The sequence below is a fragment of the Colias eurytheme genome, chromosome 4 (assembly GCF_061535395.1).
Source record: "Colias eurytheme isolate Ceu_HAF_F1 chromosome 4, ilColEury1 Martin Lab GWU primary, whole genome shotgun sequence".
In the NCBI taxonomy this organism is placed as follows: Eukaryota; Metazoa; Arthropoda; class Insecta; order Lepidoptera; family Pieridae; genus Colias; species Colias eurytheme.
Window position 1 is genome coordinate 8,749,492 of NC_142983.1, and position 18,129 is coordinate 8,767,620.

Below are 18,129 nucleotides of genomic sequence, written 5' to 3' on the forward strand. Positions count from 1 at the left end.
AACAAAGCTTAGAAAATAAATCCTAGATAATAGTCAGCAAAAGTTTGGTACCCTACTTACCTGTCTAGTAAGTATGAAACCTCAACACTACGTGAAGATTATCCCAAAAAATCTCAGTTTTTTATATTCTTCTTGTTACAAATTTATAATAAGAAAATTGTAATACTAAGATATAAGTTTGCAATCTAGAAATAGTTTCAGTTGCCGTTGATAATAAGATAGCTATAGAGCGTCTCTACATTTAAATCTCAAAATTTTCCCTTTTTCTGTAATAAAACAATTATTTCATTGTAATTATTTAATGGGAGCTAGCTAGCTAGCTACTTTTAACTACACATTTAACACAAAGTTTAAACAAATAAGTGACGAGAAAACTCCAAACATTCTGATATAATCTTACACATGTGCATAAGAGGTCTTGAATTAGAACTTCAGCGACCAGCATAGAACCTCATAAAAATATCTCAACGAGGCGTGTATGAAAGTCTGAACATAATATACATGCTCGTAAAGAATATCGATTCGGGTCTGGTGTAAAATCCATCAGCCGTATAATCCACAAGGATACACACACATTTACAGGACTTAACACAGACTTAGTCTTTACACCTACTAATTTGCATCCTGTATAACACCACTAGCATGGTTACTTTGTACTGGGTAGGTATATTTGCTTAATACTGAGAATATAAATTAAGAGTTTTACTCATAATAAAATATTAATATTTGATAAATTTAAAGAATAGAGAAAATATCGTAAAGCGGGATTCGAACCTTTACCGTTGCGATACGTTGGGTCAATTTTCTTCAAATCCTTCAGTTTTAAATGTCTCTAGGAACAGCGTATAACATTTTCTTATTGTTTAAGATTTACTTCTATTTCCCATTATTTTACTAAATGCATATCATACTATAAACAAACATGCTTTTCTCATGTTCGCTTAAATACAAAAACAATCATGACGCAAAACTTCTTAATTCTCTCTTCGAACAGTGGACACTTTCAATCAAATTAACTTGATCACAAAGTCGGACGTCCAAGCAATTGGAATACAAACCTAGTTGATTACAGTATGCCTTTGTTTACCAATCAACTCTAATAAAATTGGATATTTTGTTGGGAAACAGGGCTTATGGGTTATTATCTATTAGTGATTAGAGGAAATTAAAAGCTTTGTGCTTGTTAATAGCTTACTGTTTTAATGCTTAATCGTAAAATATTATTTTGATTTTAGTGCACATTAATTGGAATAAAAGTTTGTGATCATTTTTTGATACAATTCACACATGAAGTCATTCCTACCCGTCTGATACATACTGAACTGATTTTGACGACAAAGTTGTTCTTAATAATCAGATATTCATTATTTTAAAGGGATTTAGAACAAAGTAATGAAGATCATATTTTGTATATATTCCTCTTTCTCCTTAAATTTGTATATAAAACTTTAGCCAAAAAATATATCTATACGGAACTTTATATAATAACTAGCTGTTGCCCGCGACTTCGTCCGCGATTAGGTCGTTTTTCGTCATTCGTCGTTTAAAAAAAATACGTGACACTTTATTTTTGAATGTTCTTAATTATTGTCTCTTATAAAATTTAACTACTTACATTAAAATTGAACACTCTGATAAGAAAATCTTAAAATCTGAAGAAAACATGAATGAATGTGATTTAAATTCTACATTACTTAGTATCAAAATATAATCTAAATTAAATGTAGATTAACAGTTTGAGCACACCATTATAGAATATGTACTTAAGTATTAAATTACGTTAGTTAACATAGTAACTTTACTAAAAACACGATGACTTTCTTTCGCGCTTAGTACCACAAACTAAGCATGTTTGTGGTAAGTGGCCCGCGTAACGCGTCACTTGACCCCCCGCGAGTTCCCCTCCGTTGCTATGCGAAAATACATTCGTTGCTCTATTTTAGGAAAAATTTGTAATACTGTGGCCTGGGCGTTATAACACGTCCAGGGAGTTCCTGAGTGCCGATATCACCATCTTGAGGAAAAGCTTCTAATGTCGATTTAAAACTGCATACATACGAATTAACCTGTTCTAAAATTGTGAAATGAGTTCAGTTTTAAATTTGAGAAATATTGATTTCTTGTATTCCACTATTCGTTGTAGTCGAATACAAAATATACCTATTTAAACAAACTTAGGTTGGCCTACAGGCAAAAGGGATCCTATCAAATGGTAAACTTGACCTTGTATCTTAAAAGTAAGCATGAACGGACCTTCTGATAATTATTGAGCACCAAAGGATCATTTGAAACGCGCTACTATAAGAGCGAATATTGTCTAATTACAGTTTACATTGCACAGTATGTTCCTCTAAAAGTAGTGATTTCAAAGGTTCCGGTGTATCTTCAAATGAAAGCTGACTCCTTACTATACTTTAAAGCATTACAAAAAGAACATACTACGCCTTTACAGAAGATGATCTGTAATCAATTGTGAGGTTATAAGCAAACCCACTTTTATATTTGTCAGACCACACCACCGAATTCGTAGATTGTTTACCTCAAGTCATTAAGACTATGACGAAATCTGTCTGCAGTAAGACGGGCCTCTCGCTATTCGTCCGTTTCCAGAGACCGAATAGTTTCAATTCTTAATCTTTCATTAAACAAACTTATTAATCGTTCTTGTCTCATATAATTGTAATATTCGCGTCCCTACTCTAGTCATTGCTTATACTCATGTTCATCTTCAAGAGATCGAATAATATTATGATGCACCCTATCATTTGTCAAACGGTCTTCATATTGAGTAAAGTTTCAGATTCTCCAGATAAAATATGACTGTCGTGATCAGTAGTGAGACGTAATTCCCTCTCAGTGAGGGTTTCGGTCTCACGGGATAGTACAATATGCCGTTTGCGATCAGCTGTGAGACGTCATACCCTCTCAGTGAAGGTTTCGGTCTCACGGGATAGTAGGGGAGACCGGGTTTGGTTGTCTCACGGGTTGGTTGTCATAGCGGTCTTAACACAAAACTGAACTATCGAATAAGTCTGTTGAACAGCGTGGCAAGAGCGATACAGTGACAACGCTGTCCCCACTTCACGTCAGACCGCCCCGATCTGCCGTGAGGGCCTCACACGTGTTTATTGTTTTCGCACAGATTTTTTATGATATGAGGACCGAATATGCTCCTCATAACATCACTTTTTGTGAACGAAACGACAGCGCGGTTTAATTTAATGCCAACACCATTAGAAAAAAGGATTATTATTAATTGTGAAAAAATATCATGATTTACACTATTAACACTCTTTTAACATAAAATATAAGTCTGTGAGTGTGTAAAAATAAATCCAGCTAATTACACATCAAACTTATGTTTATAATTAGGTATACGACATGAAAATATATTAATTACCAAGCAATAATAATACAGATAAGCAGTGGTGGCTCAGTGGTGAGACCTCGGACTTCGAATCGATAAGTCCGGGGTTCGAGACCAGGCGAGCGCGCAGGAAATAAATTGATTTTTCAATTTATCTGCGCATGTTGTAACATCACCACTGCTCGAACGGTGAAGGAAAACATCGTGAGGAAACCGACATGTCGAAGAATTAAAAAGTTCGATGACATGTGTCATCCGCCAACACGCACTTGGCCAGCGTGGTGGATTATGGCCTGTACCCTCATAGGAGGCCCGTGTCCCAGCAGTGGGAACGTATATGGGCTGATGATGATGAATAATACAGATAAATACTGAACATAAGTAGGTATAATAGATATTAAGTAGTATTAGTTAAAATATACTTTGACTGTTAGTCAAAGTTTATTTTTACTAACAACATGTAAATGAAGAAGAAATAATAATTACCAACGAACTAACCTTTTCTATAATACTTAACACGGACATTTTTTCAAATTATCTTGCTCAACCCTGCTCAAAAATTTGAGGGTTTTGTTGGAACTTTAATATGTCAAAACTATGATATATCTAAACTACGATACAACTTGCTTGCGGAAATGCTCATTACAATTGTGAATCTAAAGAATAACTAACAACATACTATTCAATTTTATTGAGCTGATGAATATCTTTTGCCTGGAAGAAATCACCGTCGCCTAATAAATATACTGTGTTTTCTTATAAAACCGTTACATAATTTATTTTATCTACTTAAATAATGAAAATGATATTATATTTATAAAATATAAAACATATTATGTAAAATGATTAAAAATAAATAAATGAAGCAACTACGATTCAAAGAAAACATCTTTTTCAGTGTTAAAATGCTCTTAGCAATCCTGGATGATGAACTGTATCATGTACTCTGATCCCAGTACGGTCGGTACCTCGATAGCCATAACGATAAATATTATAATCAGATAACCGCAAAGTCAAAATAAAAACATTACTTGTATTTGATATGTGGTTGGCTGCCCCTCCTCTCCTTCCTGAAAAATATCCTCCAAAATTTCCCGAGATACTTCCAATGATTGAACCATTGGACGTTGGACATTAACTTCAGTCAAAAATTGACGAAGCGGATGATTACTAATTTCCACTAAATCCTCGCTGCTACTATCTTTACCATCAAATCATATAATTTTATGAGCATTGAATCAGTAAATAACAAAATCAAAAGTTAACTGTAAATCTATAAAAAAGCTACTTACAAATAGATTTTATCAAAAACTACTGTTCCCAATGCACCTCAAAATAATAAAAGAATTCATCATTTTATTATTTCATTCTAAAAGTGTAATATAATACCTACCAACAAAAAACATGAATTGCTATCATTATAAAAAATAAATACCTATAAGTATATAATTTATTAGGTTTTAGACAAAGCGGACGAACCCGCGGGCGGTAAGCTAGTAAATTTATAAAATACGAAGATTTTTAAAATTGTAACTAATGAACGCAATCAATATTAGATTAACTGTAGATAATGGTGTCTAGTTTTACTTAAAATAATAAACATCTACCCTCACTTTAAAAAAATGTAGTATATTTATTATTTACACGAAATATACCTTATAGGGAAGGGAAGATATGGGCTAAAGAGTTAAATAAATAACATAATTATATTTAAATTATTAATTTCCAACTGTGTATTCAGTAGTGTTAACATCTAAATTGATTTGATTTTTACGAAATCTCATAGATGGCGCTGTTACAAAATTAACATTATACAACTTACATTCTTTAAACTATGTTTCTCTTCCCAAGTTACTTAAATGGCATAATTTTTATAGTGTCAATCTAGATATTGTCAAACAACATTTATATATGCGTCATTTGATTATTAATTTCCAATAGTTAACGTGTGTTTGATTTTTCTAACACTTCATAGATGGCGCTGTTTCAAATTTGTCTTTATACTGCTCAGATTCATTTAACTGTTTCTCTGCCCAAATTACGTAAATGACATAGTTTTTATTTTGTAAAGCTAGATAATAGCATGGCTTACTCGAAACCAACATTTAAACATGAGTCTTTAGATTGTACGCTGTCGTAGTACACGGAATATGTAAGAAAAATAAAGGCTCACAGCTCCTCCCCCGAAGGTGATATCATGATAATATGTTTAAACTATCCTCACCCGACCTCTTAGGAATATTCATGCAAAATTTGAAGTAAATCTATGCAGTACTTTTCGAGATTAGCTCGGTCAAACATACAGACAAACAGACAAACAGACAAACAGACAAACAGACAAAAATTCTAAAAACTATATTTTTGGCTTCTATATCGATTATAGATCATGGATTATGTATTCTTTTAAAAAAATATTCAATGTACAGTTTTGACTTTCCTACGATTTTATTATATGTATAGATAATTTTTAGTTAGAATAAAAAATTCTGTTTTATTTTCAGTAGAATTTGAGCTTATCGTTCTAGTCAAGGATTAAGTCAGCAAGCAATTCGGGTACAACAAACAACAGTGTTTTCACATTGTTTGCGTTGCATGTCTATGACACTGACGACAGAAACCTGAGGGTGACTGTGTAAACGTTATTTTGACTTGATGAGGAAAGGGTGCCTGATAGAGGTAGATTATGTTGTGTGTAAGATTTGACATGTTTGTCTCTTGCTTATTTATTACAAGCTGATATTTGCAATTTTAAGTGAGATTTTTTACATACAATGATAATAATTTTTTTAGGTGGAAAATAGATACAAAATAGACACAAAATTATTGCAACTATTGTTTTGTAAGTATCGTATACTAAAGCCGTAAATTAAACTGCGCATAAGATGCACATACCACACATGCGCCTAATGTGATTTAAGCTATACCCTTTCAAATAATATTGTACACAATACATATCCACCTTTAAAACTTCACATATATCGAAACATAATTGAGATTGCAAGCATCTTGCTTAATACCTATAAAGAACAGTTATTAAAAGAAGCTTAGCACTTTTCATTATAATAATATGTAGGTTTTTGTACATTTTATCTAAGGTTTATAAACCTTACTATACTATTATTGGTGTTGTAAGTAGAATGAAATAGTCACTGGAGTAAACGAAGGCAATCTTTAAACGTCCCCTACAAAAATTGGGGATTTATTGCCAATCCCTAAACGGATTTGAGGTACGGTTGCGAGATGAAAGAGGAAGGGATACATATCTCTATCCCTTATTGTATAAAATACGATATAACAATGAGTAACTATTTAAGTGATATGTTTCTTTAATCCTGCTGAAAAATTGCTATATTAATTTTCATAAGTTATAGTGTTTTTATTTGATTGACTGATAACATAAGCTAAAGCTACATTATTATACCCCAGCCACACTATGCTACTCGTCCTGCTACTCGTGCTGCTCCTCGTCCTGCTCATCGCGCTGCCGCTCGCCTCGATATTGCCGTCTGGCCACACACTGCTCTACTCGCGCGATTAATCGCGACGCTCTTCACTAGGGATGGGTCGTCGACGTATTTTTCATCAACGAGACTAGATAGTTAAATGTCGTTCATCAACTAGTCATTCAACTAGTTAAAATCTTCGACTAGTCCATGTGTAAAATAAATAACTATTATTAAATAAATTCTTAAAACAATAACTTCTAATCTCAATAAAACAATTAATAAATATTTATGCTTTCTTACAAAAATTATACTCCCTAAAAAAAGTATTACTAAAAAACTTATTATCGTTTGTTTTTATAGTTTAAATTCAAAACATTGGTCTTGTAAACCAAAAATATTTTTTTTAAAAAACTTCAAAGAAAAGAATTTATTCTTATCAATAAGACTGTTTAGCCGTTGAATTCAACTAGTGCATTGGTGAGCGATGGACTAGTCGAATCGTTGAGTGTACATATAGACGGTTAATTTAACTAGTCCGTTGATTCCATGACGCCCATCCCTAATTCGCACTCGTATTGCCGGTCCTTTGACTCGCGCGCAAAAGCCGACAGCAGTGAGCAGGACGATGAGCACGACGAGTGGCATGACGAGTAACGTGGCCACACTACGTCCCTGCCTACTTCCCTCGTCACTTCCCATACCACTCGTCGAGTCGTGTGGCTGGGGCATTAGAGTTAGGGACCATAGTAGAGGTAATTGGAGATGTATAAAAATTATTAAAACTAATTTTGTGTCAAGAAAAAATCTTCACCAGCTTTTTGTACAAGAATAAAGAAAAACTTGAATAAAATAAACCATCTATGTGTGTTCAAAATGTTATTTTTATACTGAGAATTTTCTATTGCAAAAAGGAAAAAAACAAGTACTCACATAATATTAGAACAGATTGAAAGACTCCAATCATGGCATACAAAATCAATGCTATTTCAATAGAATTAGTTAGAGGCTTTTAGTATCTTCCTATGGATATTTCAACATTCCCTCTATTTGTATGTTAATCCTATGTAAGTGTGTTGTTTGTATTATTAAATACGTTTCAAAATAATTTTCAGATTATTCCAAATACAAAACAAATAGCAATAATTTTCCTAATTTTGAATTTCCTGAGTGCAGGCTAGTCAGAATCGAGTTTGATTTTTGCGGGCGTAACTAATTAAATGTACCTACATTCATTGTTTATGTTTTTTGTGAATAAGAAATAATTTTAATTATTTTGAATAAAATATTCAGTACCTACGAGGGCGATTCAATAAATACTTAGCCTACAAAAAGTATACGAAAATTTTGGAAAAGTGGCAATTTATTTTTCAACATAGTCTCCTTTTAGTTCGATACACTTAGCCCAGCGATGCTCCAACTTTTTTAACCCGTCCGAAAAATAGGTTTTCTCAAACTCTGCAAAATAGGCCTCCGTGGCAGCGATAACCTCCTCATTTGATCCATATCTATTCCCGGCGAGGGATTTTTTCAGATTAGGAAACAGAAAGAAGTCACCAGGGGCCAAATCTGGAGAATACGGTGGATGAGGCAGCAATTCGTAGCGTAATTCGACCAATTTGGCCATGGTAACGGCAGACGTGTGAACCGGTGCGTTGTCGTGGTGAAACAGCACCTTTTTCTCAGCTAGATGGGGTCGGTTTATCTTTAATTCGGCGTCGAATCGGCTCAATAAATCGGCATAGTAAACCCTGTAATTGGTTTACCTTTCTCGAGGTAATCGATGTAGACAACTCCTTGTGAATCCCAGAAAACGGTGGCCATAACTTTTCCGGCCGATTTTACAGTTTTCGCCTTCTTTGGAGCACTTTCCCCGGTCTGGATCCATTGTTTTGATTGCTCCTTGGTCTCTGATGTGTACCAATGAATCCAGGTTTCATCGACGGTCACAAAACGACTAAAAACTCCCCTGGATTCCGCTTAAACAGCGCCAAACACGTCTCCGATGTGGACTCACGGTTGCGTTTTTTTCCGGTGTGAGTAAATGCGGCACCCATCGCGCCGACAGCTTTCTCATGCCGAGTTCCTCGTGAAGAATATGATGCACTGTTTCTTCTGAAATGCCTACAGTCTCAGCTAGCTCCCGAACCTTCAATCGGCGATCTGTCAATACGAGATCATGGATTTTTTTAATGTTTTGTTCCGTAGCAGCTGTTTTTGGTGCACCTGGACGTGGTTCATCAAAAACCGACGTACGGCCACGTGCAAACTCGTTGAACCAATTCTTGACTGTGGCTATCGATGGAGAAGAGTCACCGTACACAGCATCCAAGCGGTCTTTGATTTCGATGCGCTCTTTCCCGTCCAAAAATAGGAATCGAATCACCGAACGATATTGCTTTTTTTCCATTTTTGTAAAACCGATCCACACGTTCGCTTCCATAGGTTGTCAAATTAAAACAAATGAAGGGATTTGAATGAAAATTAAATTAAATAATTAAAAAAGAATGAGCTACACTTTGGTAAACCTATTTTGAAACAATAGCGCCCTCTGGCGATGAGGCTAGGTACTTATTGAATGCACCAGGTATGTGCAAAATAATCCTTTCGTATTATAAATTTTCTTATTTCCATTGCATAAAGTTACTTAATTATTAGTCATACGTCATGTATACATTTCGCCTCTTTTCTAATAATCTATTTACTCTTGAAACAGCAAAGCGAGGTCGAAACCATTTACTTAACAACTCGTTGACAGTTGAGTGTTCTCTCCCAATTAAGCCACAGAAAACCGGCTTTACAAAAATACAGCGGAAACGTGAAAAGGCGCAGTTGGTTCAGAATTAACAGTGCTATTTCAAAAAATTGCGGACGGGATCACTTTCTATTTATTTTACACGACTTTTGGGTAATTTAGATTAACTTTTGTATAACCTTTTTAATATTGAAGAAGCGAAATCACTGGGTTTTTTATGTAATTGGATTTAGACGGAAGTATTTCGTGATTTTTTTATTTGATATTGGGATTTCCGGCTTTTTATTTAATAAAATTTTATAGTATCATGAAATTAAATAATCGTACCTAATTTAATTTTTTGCGTTCATTTAAAACGTACAATTTCATAAAATATATTTATGAACCTTATCTATTGATAATTATGTAGTTATTATTTAAATAATGTTTGCCCCTAAAATTACACGTATAAACTAAGTACTACGTTCACATTCTATACATCCAACACTAAAGCAAAATTATTTAATTCATCGGATAACTATAAATTATTCACAGGCGTTCATCACGAAGATATAATTTCTAATTTGTTTATATAGCACAGTTCTTAAGGCATATTCACCATGTATTTCTACATCAAGCTAAAGTTTTACATTCAGTAAACGAAACCCAATACAGATGGTGTATGAAATTGCTTGTCATGTAATTGAGGTAACCCATGTGTGAGCGAATCACCAATCGAATGAATGAATAAGTAAACCGGATTCTCATTTTGTGAGAAAAACAAGTTTCTTTTATAAAACGTTGTGTAAACAGTCTAATCAAGATAACTAGAGAATTCGTAAAGCATACAGTACCTTTGGAAACATTTTAAATTTTCATAGTTTTTTTTTTCAGAATTTATTACTACTTACTACTTTGAATGATGTTCGATAATATTGCCTTTGAATGTACGTTAAAAGGCTGTCCATAAGTATATAAATCGCATTGACGACACGTCCTCGATTTTAAAGAAAGCGCACTGCGCAATTCAAGAACCATTCCTTACACTAAAAACGTACACTTGTAAGACCACATTAGTTGCAACAGAAAACCACATACCGTAAATATTACACATAAATCGCGCTTTACAAATATTTTCACGTAATTTCTTTCGAATCTTTGACAACACATGCATAATGTATCAAAAATTCTCGTCACGAATATCTCATCAGTTCAAGCGCGGCTTACTTCGAAGCACTTAAATAATAAAGTTTGCATCCCAACGCCCCAGGGTGGCTTTTAACTAAAAGAATATCGTATCTCCGGTACCAATAAAGTCACAGAACATTTACTTTACTATTTATTGCTGGTCTAACACGCTAAAGTACACAACTTCTGAAGTTTGACCAATTTTAAAAGTTGCGCCGTATACTATTAATGAACTTTAGTATGAAAAGTTGCAAGGCTTTAAAACATGATTTATTAAGAATTATTATGAACTGGAATAAGCGTAGGAGGTACTTATAAGTTTTATGTTAAATTTATAAGTCTGCGATGCTTTGATACTGCAGCTTATACTGGTGTATGGACCATCAGCGTAAATAAATTTATTTGTACTTACAATGTAAGTGTGCAATCGTTTGAAGTCCCAAGTGCTCTTTTATATGGGTCAGGTGCATCTCACATTAATGCTTCACAAATCGATGTTTATACAGTCTCTACTGAATCTGGACAGTATCTAATCTGAGCTTCTTCATATCTAGGTATGCATGATTGTATTAGGCAATTAAAATAAATTTTATTTTCCCTTTTAAAAGATAACTGAAACTCATTTCATCATCATCATCAGCCCATAAACGTTCCCACTGCTGGGACACGGGCCTCCTATGAGGGTACAGGCCATAATCCACCACGCTGGCCAAGTGCGGGTTGGCGGATGACACATGCCGTCGAACTTTTGATTCTTCTACATGTCGATGTTTTCCTTCACCGTTCGAAACTGAAAAAAAAAAACTTCAGTTTCCTTTTGAAACTCATTTATTTACCTATAATTTAAGAAGGCTTATTATTACAACTACCATAATAACAATAAGTGTATTGGCATTTAATTTAACAGATGCTGAAGGAATTTATGTTAAAACCACACCGTTAATTAAATATCGATCGCTACAATATCGGGGAGAGATGATTAATTAGTATATAATGTAATAATGGTTTTATGTTAACCAATTTCATTGTTTATTAAAATCATTGATGTGTTATATTTTCGTTGAAAAACTTACTTACTTACTTTTTTTAAGTGAAATTAGGCGCGTTGAAAGGTAAATTTCAAGGTCGCGTCATGGCAATACCGTCACGTCATGGAGTAAGGAGATTTTGGTATCTTTGAATTTTGCCAAAGAAGTTTCACTTCTGACACACACGCTCTTTTTTATTTTTAGCATTTATTAGTGAAAATAGAGTATCTAATTTTGCTTAAATATACGTTATTGATCTCCTATTTTTGTGAGCACAGAGTAATAAACATGTTTTTAAGTTCATAAAGACAGAAAGATTATAAGAATAATTATTAGCACAATGTTGGGTCAACAATTTAACGTCAGAACTACTCCTCGCTTCTTGTAAATTTGCATCTGAGATCCCAGTTGGCCTGGAACTTTGTAGCGAGTTATTACGCGGATGAATATCCTCTGAATATTATACATTATTACACTTTGTTCGGTTTACGGCTCATCGATCGTTTTATTCAGAGGTTTCTTGATTTCTATCACGTAAAAATGTATGATTATTAACGAATTTTACACCATTGCTTTATGCATTTTTAGGTGGTCTGTAAATATAGAGCAACACACTTACTAATCATTACTAATCACTTACTAATCATACTACACTTTTTAATCATTTAACGATAATTTTTCCTGTTGAATTCTAACATTAAACATTATTATACGTATAACTACGAGAAAATTATACTATAATTATTTAAACATTAACATTTACATTGAGATATTGATCATTTACCATCTTTTCATAAGGGGTTTATTCACAGTAATTCTGATAGATAGCAGTGTTCGTTAAACGCAGTTATTTCACGCTGTATGAAGATTGTAAATGAAACCTAATTATAAAAAGTAATATAAATAATAAAGTGAAAATGGACACACAACAGTGTCGTTTGCGGTCACCATGCGTCGTGTTTTAATTTTGTTTATGGTTTTCCTTTCTGTTACGGTACTTTTTTATTATTTTATTTTTGATGTTTGCCTTTTCAATTTGTATAAAATGTTGAAACAGGTCGTTTTATGCACTGAATATTTTTCTGAATTATTCACATATTATCAGTTCTTTCGATAATGGTACATACCTACTACTAAGAAAAAGATTATTTTTTATTTTTATTTATACAACATATTACTTACAATATAATATACGAAATATAAGTTGTGAATATAAATTAATCTGTACTTGTATAAGGTTATCAGCTTCGAATCATAGCAATTGTTTCTAAGATTTTTTTTTCACATATAAGTAATTAATAATAATATTTTGCAGGCAAGCTCTCGTGACACTTACGAGAAATGTGCTCCGATGTTGGAAGACGTAAGTATATGAATCCGTACTTACCTACAAAGTAAGAACAATGTACTTAAAATTAATTTCTGCTCTATTATATTCTTAGTTCTTAGAAAATGGGTCCATTCAATTTATTTGAACCCATATTAACATAATTGGTATTTATATTAACATAATGAACTCGAACGTTTGAAACACAATCACTCCAATACTATTGATCTATATTGTATGAAAATTGATAGTGATGTAGATTAGGATAGGTATGTAAAAACACATTTGCTTTTGCCCACGGGTAAAACAGTGCACATTTATTTAGTGTTACTAATTACTATAGAAATGAAGCCAGCGAAGCACACAAAAATTTAAATATAAATAATAAATTTAATTTTTCTTTTAGCATTTTAGCGTATCAATGTGTTGCAAGGACTATGATTTATCGATACGTCACGAAAATAATGCTGAATGTTATAAAATACCATCTACACCGAATGATGTGAGTAACCTTTTATGTTAATAGTAGATAAACTTTTTTAAACTTATTATATTTTTATACTACTTACTTACTTGAATTTGTTTTAGCAAAAGTTAAAACAAACGCTTAATAGAACATACCTAATATATTTTTTTAGAAACTAAAGATATCAGTATCAGTAATTGTGTTATGAGCACACTAGTTTAATCATTTAGGCATATGACTACAAACAATACTCTCAATTTTGTTTAATTTGATGACGTGCAGATAAGCTGTAAGAGTTAGATCAACATAGTTCATATTAAACACTAAAATATATATAATAGATAAACTGGTATTGTTGTAAGCCCTTGGTAAGCCTAATCATAATAAAAAGTCATTAGCTTCCACTTATCAACGACAATAGACACTTAATTTCAATGATTTTATGATTACAAAGTCGCTTTCTCTGTCCCTATGTCTCTTTGTATGCTTAAAACTTTAAAACTACGCAACGGATTTTGATGCGGATTTTTAATAGATAGAGCGATTCTCGACAAAGGTTTTAGTAGGTATGCAATTTATTAAGTTTTAGACAAAGCGGGCGAAGCCGCGAGCGGAAATCTAGTATTATATAAACAGTTTAAGGATAAAGTGATTTTAAAGAACAAAAAAAAAATATCTTTCTTCTTGGAAGTCGGCTAAAAGAGTATCAAGTTTCTTTCCTTCTTCTTGGCAGGAGCAAAATTCTATTCATATTATTTGAAAAAGTTTACATCAAAAAAAAGTTTTGGCATGAGTTTGAGCTTAAACAGAGAAAAAAGTTTTGAGTTGGGGATTGTTAAAACGAAGATATTAGTTAATCATTTTATTACAGCTTTGGCTTTTCTAATATAATAATAAGTATAATATAATAAAAAGTTACCTAGGTTACTACATCGACTATAGTTGAACCTTGAGTTGAACATTTTAAACGTAGGTATAATACTTATAATATCATCTTTTTACATCCTACAAGCAGCTATATGCATTTTCTATTACGATTCCATTACGATTTTGCATAATATGTACCTATATCTATAATTTTAAATTTGAAATATGATACAAAAAATCCAACCTTTCCAACATGTTTATTTTCTGTAGAATTTACATTCCTTTTTCTACCATCGAAGGTAGGTTTAATATTTTTATGAAAATATTTGTTGAATATCTTAGTACCCAAGTGACCTGTTAATTATAAAGCAATTTGTATCTTGTATTCCATAGACATGATATATAACCAAGATGTATTTGGGTTACTGTTACACAGTGCAAATTTGCTTAAGACGCAAGGTTCGTTTGTCCAATTAGAGAGTATACGTAATATAACTGTTCGCATCAAAAATAACTTTAAAAAATAGTTGGTAATAACTTTAGTTATAATACCATCTTGGTAGAGTATAGATTCCCTTGAGTCGAAGAAAAAAAAATTTCTCGATGAGGCAGGACACATAAGACTGATCAGTGATCACCTACTTCTCCCTAAAGAAAATCGATCAGTGAAACAGATGTATGCATGATGCATCTGCCCCATACGCCTCTAGGGGACACGGGACTTCACATTTTTAATTAATAGTTGTTATGTATGTGCATTGATTTGTCATCTTACGTGACATTAAAGTCAGTTCGTTAACAGCCGTCTAGCGTTTCATTCGTGTCCTTCCGCATATCTATCAGTGGCGACGAGGTACCCGCGATATAAAAAAATAAAATAAAAATGTCGTTTTCGAATATGAGCATTTACGTGACATTAAAGTCAGTTCGTTAACAGCCGTCTAGCGTTTCATTCGTGTCCTTCCGCATATCTATCAATAGTAAAATTATACACGCTCTTTACATCCTTGCAAAAAAGCAATTAAAATCGTACTTACGGAGCCTTTACAGCATTTTTCATACAAGCTAAAGCTAGCTATGTTTTTTACCCGACTGCCAAAGAAGGAGGGTAATGTTTTTCGAGTGTATGTAAGTATGTATGTATGTCTTTTCCTTTGTGACCACCTGTAGCCTAAACGGCTTGATGGGTTTTGATGTATGAGGTATCGTTAGATTTGTCTTGATTACGGGAGTGTCATAGGATACATTTTATCCTAAAAGTCCCACGGGATAAAGACATTTTTACTCTTTTTTTAGTGTGCAGTCGGGTATTTTGTTTTTTTAATAATAATTAGGTACTTGTTCATATGGCTGCGATTAAAAGTATTGTACTATTCGTTCATTCATGTTTCAATTAGAAATAGGTCAGGCTCGTAGTCGGAAAGTATTCATAGAACATTTTATGGTTTAATTTTTTTTTACTTAAAACGTTATTTTTTCCATATGGAAATATTGCAATAAACATTAAATGATTCTCATTTGTTTATTTATTAAACTTCCATACATTTTAGATAACTTTTAGGAAGCAATTGTTAACATTTATATGAGTTTGAGTTTCCGAAAAAAATAATGTTACAGAAAATTATTATAAAATAAGTATTCTTTATTATTCGCAAAAGGTACTTTATAAATGTCACATAATTTTAAAATACTATAATAGCACGCAGCTCGTAAGTTAGAGCATAATCTTAAAGTGGTGTTATTTTATCGAGCAAATTTTATCACCTAGATAAAATTAAGTCAAGCCAAACCAAATTATGGTTTCCTTAAATCATCGCAATTAAGCGAATTTTATAATTTAAGTACCTAATGCTCAAATTTACTTTCTTTAAGAAATGGTAATAAGATAATAAATTTAAAATGTAGCGCGATGACGAGATATATCATAATCTAGAAATTTATAATTTATATTAAGACTAGCGGTCCGGCCCGGCTTCGCTCGTGGTACATGATAATATATAGCCTAAGTATAGCTTTCCTCAATAAATGGGCTATCTAACACTGAAATAATTATTCAGATCGGACCAGTAGTTCCTGAGATTATTGCGTTCAAACAAACGAACAAACAAACTCTTCAGCTTTAAAATATTAGTATAGATTTATAAAAATTCGGTAAAAAAGTATTTTAAAGGAAAAATACACCAGGTATTATTTTATATTTTTCGTATTTTTCAGTGTGAACGAGAAAACTGTGTAATAAATAAAAGAGCATTACTCAAACCAAACGGTGAGATTGATATAAGTAAAATGGAAAGTGACTTCGAGTCTCTCGGTGGTGAACCAGAAATGTTTCTTATTTTAAAGGATAAATGCTTATTCAATACTGACCTTGATGCGTATGCTATGGAAGGTGCATGTCCAATGAAGAAAATGTTTAACTGTTTTCGAGCTCATGCATTATTCGTAAGTACCATTTCTAATGTAGTCTCATAAAGAGAACCATGATTACGTTTCGTCACAATTGGTTAAAATCAGTATTTTATCAGTGACTAGTGTTTTTGCTCGGCTTCCCGCGTGGAACATAATATATGCCGTGGCGTAGCACTAAGTAATTACATACATGTATATTGTATATCTAACGGTGAAAAAAAAAGACTAACTAAAGGAACTATAAATCGATGATACTTGTTTGAGTAGGTTTAGAGCCTTATCTAGATAGGCACTGTATATTATGATGATGATATTATATTATTTTGACTACAGTATGATACAAAATCAGGTAATAGAAAATATTATATGCGTACGACATTTATTACCAAGTGTACTTTTGTGGCAAATAATTGTCTTTATATTGCGAATAATAGTTACTCAAGTTACTTCCCACTAAGGCTTTTTGATTTTCTTAGAGAAGTTAAATAGCGTTGTTAACTGCAGATTACAACCGCATTCCGTTTCTATCTCGTAACTTAATATTTAAAGGAATACAAAACTCCCTCTATTCAAGTACTTTAAGCATTTCGAAATATTGTAAAGAATAGTTTTATATAATTTATCTTGATTATTCATTAGTTTAACGTTTTGTTTAACCGATATTACATTCTTTAAAATTAACAGGTTAATTCATTATAATAAAAATATACTTTTGTTTGGATCAACTTCGTTAATAATCATAAATCTGGATATCGACTAATATTGGAAGGACATAGGCCGCCTATGAGGGTTTAGACTTTAGATGATAACACACAACGCTCGTCAAATGCGCGTTGGTGTGGTGACCGTGGTAGCTTTTAACCGCAGTCACAATTTCTCGTATCAAACTATTTACTATTTTCCACTGTGTTAAGTGTGAATACTTTTAGTTTGGATTAAATCGAAGCAAGTTTATTATTAATATTGAATATAATTGACTAATATTTAATTTTCAGAACTGCAAAATCTGGGTGGAATCAGACGCCTGCAACGAGTTAAAAGAGAAAGTAGAAGATTGTACGAACTTATATTAAAAGATTATTTAAAATAATAATGATATTTTTTAACACAATGTTTTGATTTATGCACCGATTTTATGTCCAATATTGATTCTAAATTAATTAATTATGGACAAATTCAAAAAAGTTATTAGAAGTATTGTCTTGTTTTATTTTATGAACGTTTTATAGGACATTTGAAACATTTAAAAACGAAACATGACACAAAGTTGATAATAATACCTAAATCGTATTACATAATT

The 18,129-nt window shown here is 32.5% G+C and overlaps 2 protein-coding genes across 2 annotated transcripts; one reads left to right on the top strand and one right to left on the bottom strand.

Moving 5' to 3' along the window:
* Positions 1-7,343: 7,343 nt before the first annotated feature.
* On the bottom strand, positions 7,344-9,220 carry LOC149909124 (histone-lysine N-methyltransferase SETMAR-like). Its single transcript, XM_090101522.1, has 4 exons — positions 8,828-9,220; positions 8,577-8,688; positions 8,268-8,496; positions 7,344-7,533 (listed from the first exon to the last, which is right to left on the bottom strand). The coding sequence occupies exons 1-4, from the start codon at positions 9,218-9,220 to the stop codon at positions 7,344-7,346; spliced, it is 924 nt and encodes a 307-aa protein (XP_089957648.1).
* Positions 9,221-12,695: 3,475 nt separating this feature from the next.
* On the top strand, positions 12,696-17,914 carry LOC149909125 (uncharacterized). Its single transcript, XM_090120281.1, has 5 exons — positions 12,696-12,754; positions 13,076-13,123; positions 13,494-13,589; positions 16,635-16,862; positions 17,825-17,914. The coding sequence occupies exons 1-5, from the start codon at positions 12,710-12,712 to the stop codon at positions 17,900-17,902; spliced, it is 495 nt and encodes a 164-aa protein (XP_089976407.1). The 5' UTR covers positions 12,696-12,709; the 3' UTR covers positions 17,903-17,914.
* The last annotated feature ends 215 nt before the right edge of the window (positions 17,915-18,129 follow it).

Excerpts from the sequence above, each read along its gene's own strand:
- LOC149909125 (XM_090120281.1), top strand. The coding sequence starts at position 12,710 with ATGCGTCGTGTTTTAATTTTGTTTATGGTTTTCCTTTCTGTTACG. Across the intron at positions 13,124-13,493 it reads GTGCTCCGATGTTGGAAGAC|CATTTTAGCGTATCAATGTG; the intron begins GTAAGTATATGA and ends TTTTTCTTTTAG. Across the intron at positions 16,863-17,824 it reads TTCGAGCTCATGCATTATTC|AACTGCAAAATCTGGGTGGA; the intron begins GTAAGTACCATT and ends TTTAATTTTCAG.
- LOC149909124 (XM_090101522.1), bottom strand. The coding sequence starts at position 9,220 with ATGGAAAAAAAGCAATATCGTTCGGTGATTCGATTCCTATTTTTGGAC. Across the intron at positions 8,689-8,827 it reads CACCGGAAAAAAACGCAACC|ACCGGGGAAAGTGCTCCAAA; the intron begins GTGAGTCCACAT and ends CAATGGATCCAG. Across the intron at positions 7,534-8,267 it reads ACGGAGGCCTATTTTGCAGA|CCACACGACTCGACGAGTGG; the intron begins GTTTGAGAAAAC and ends CTAATGCCCCAG.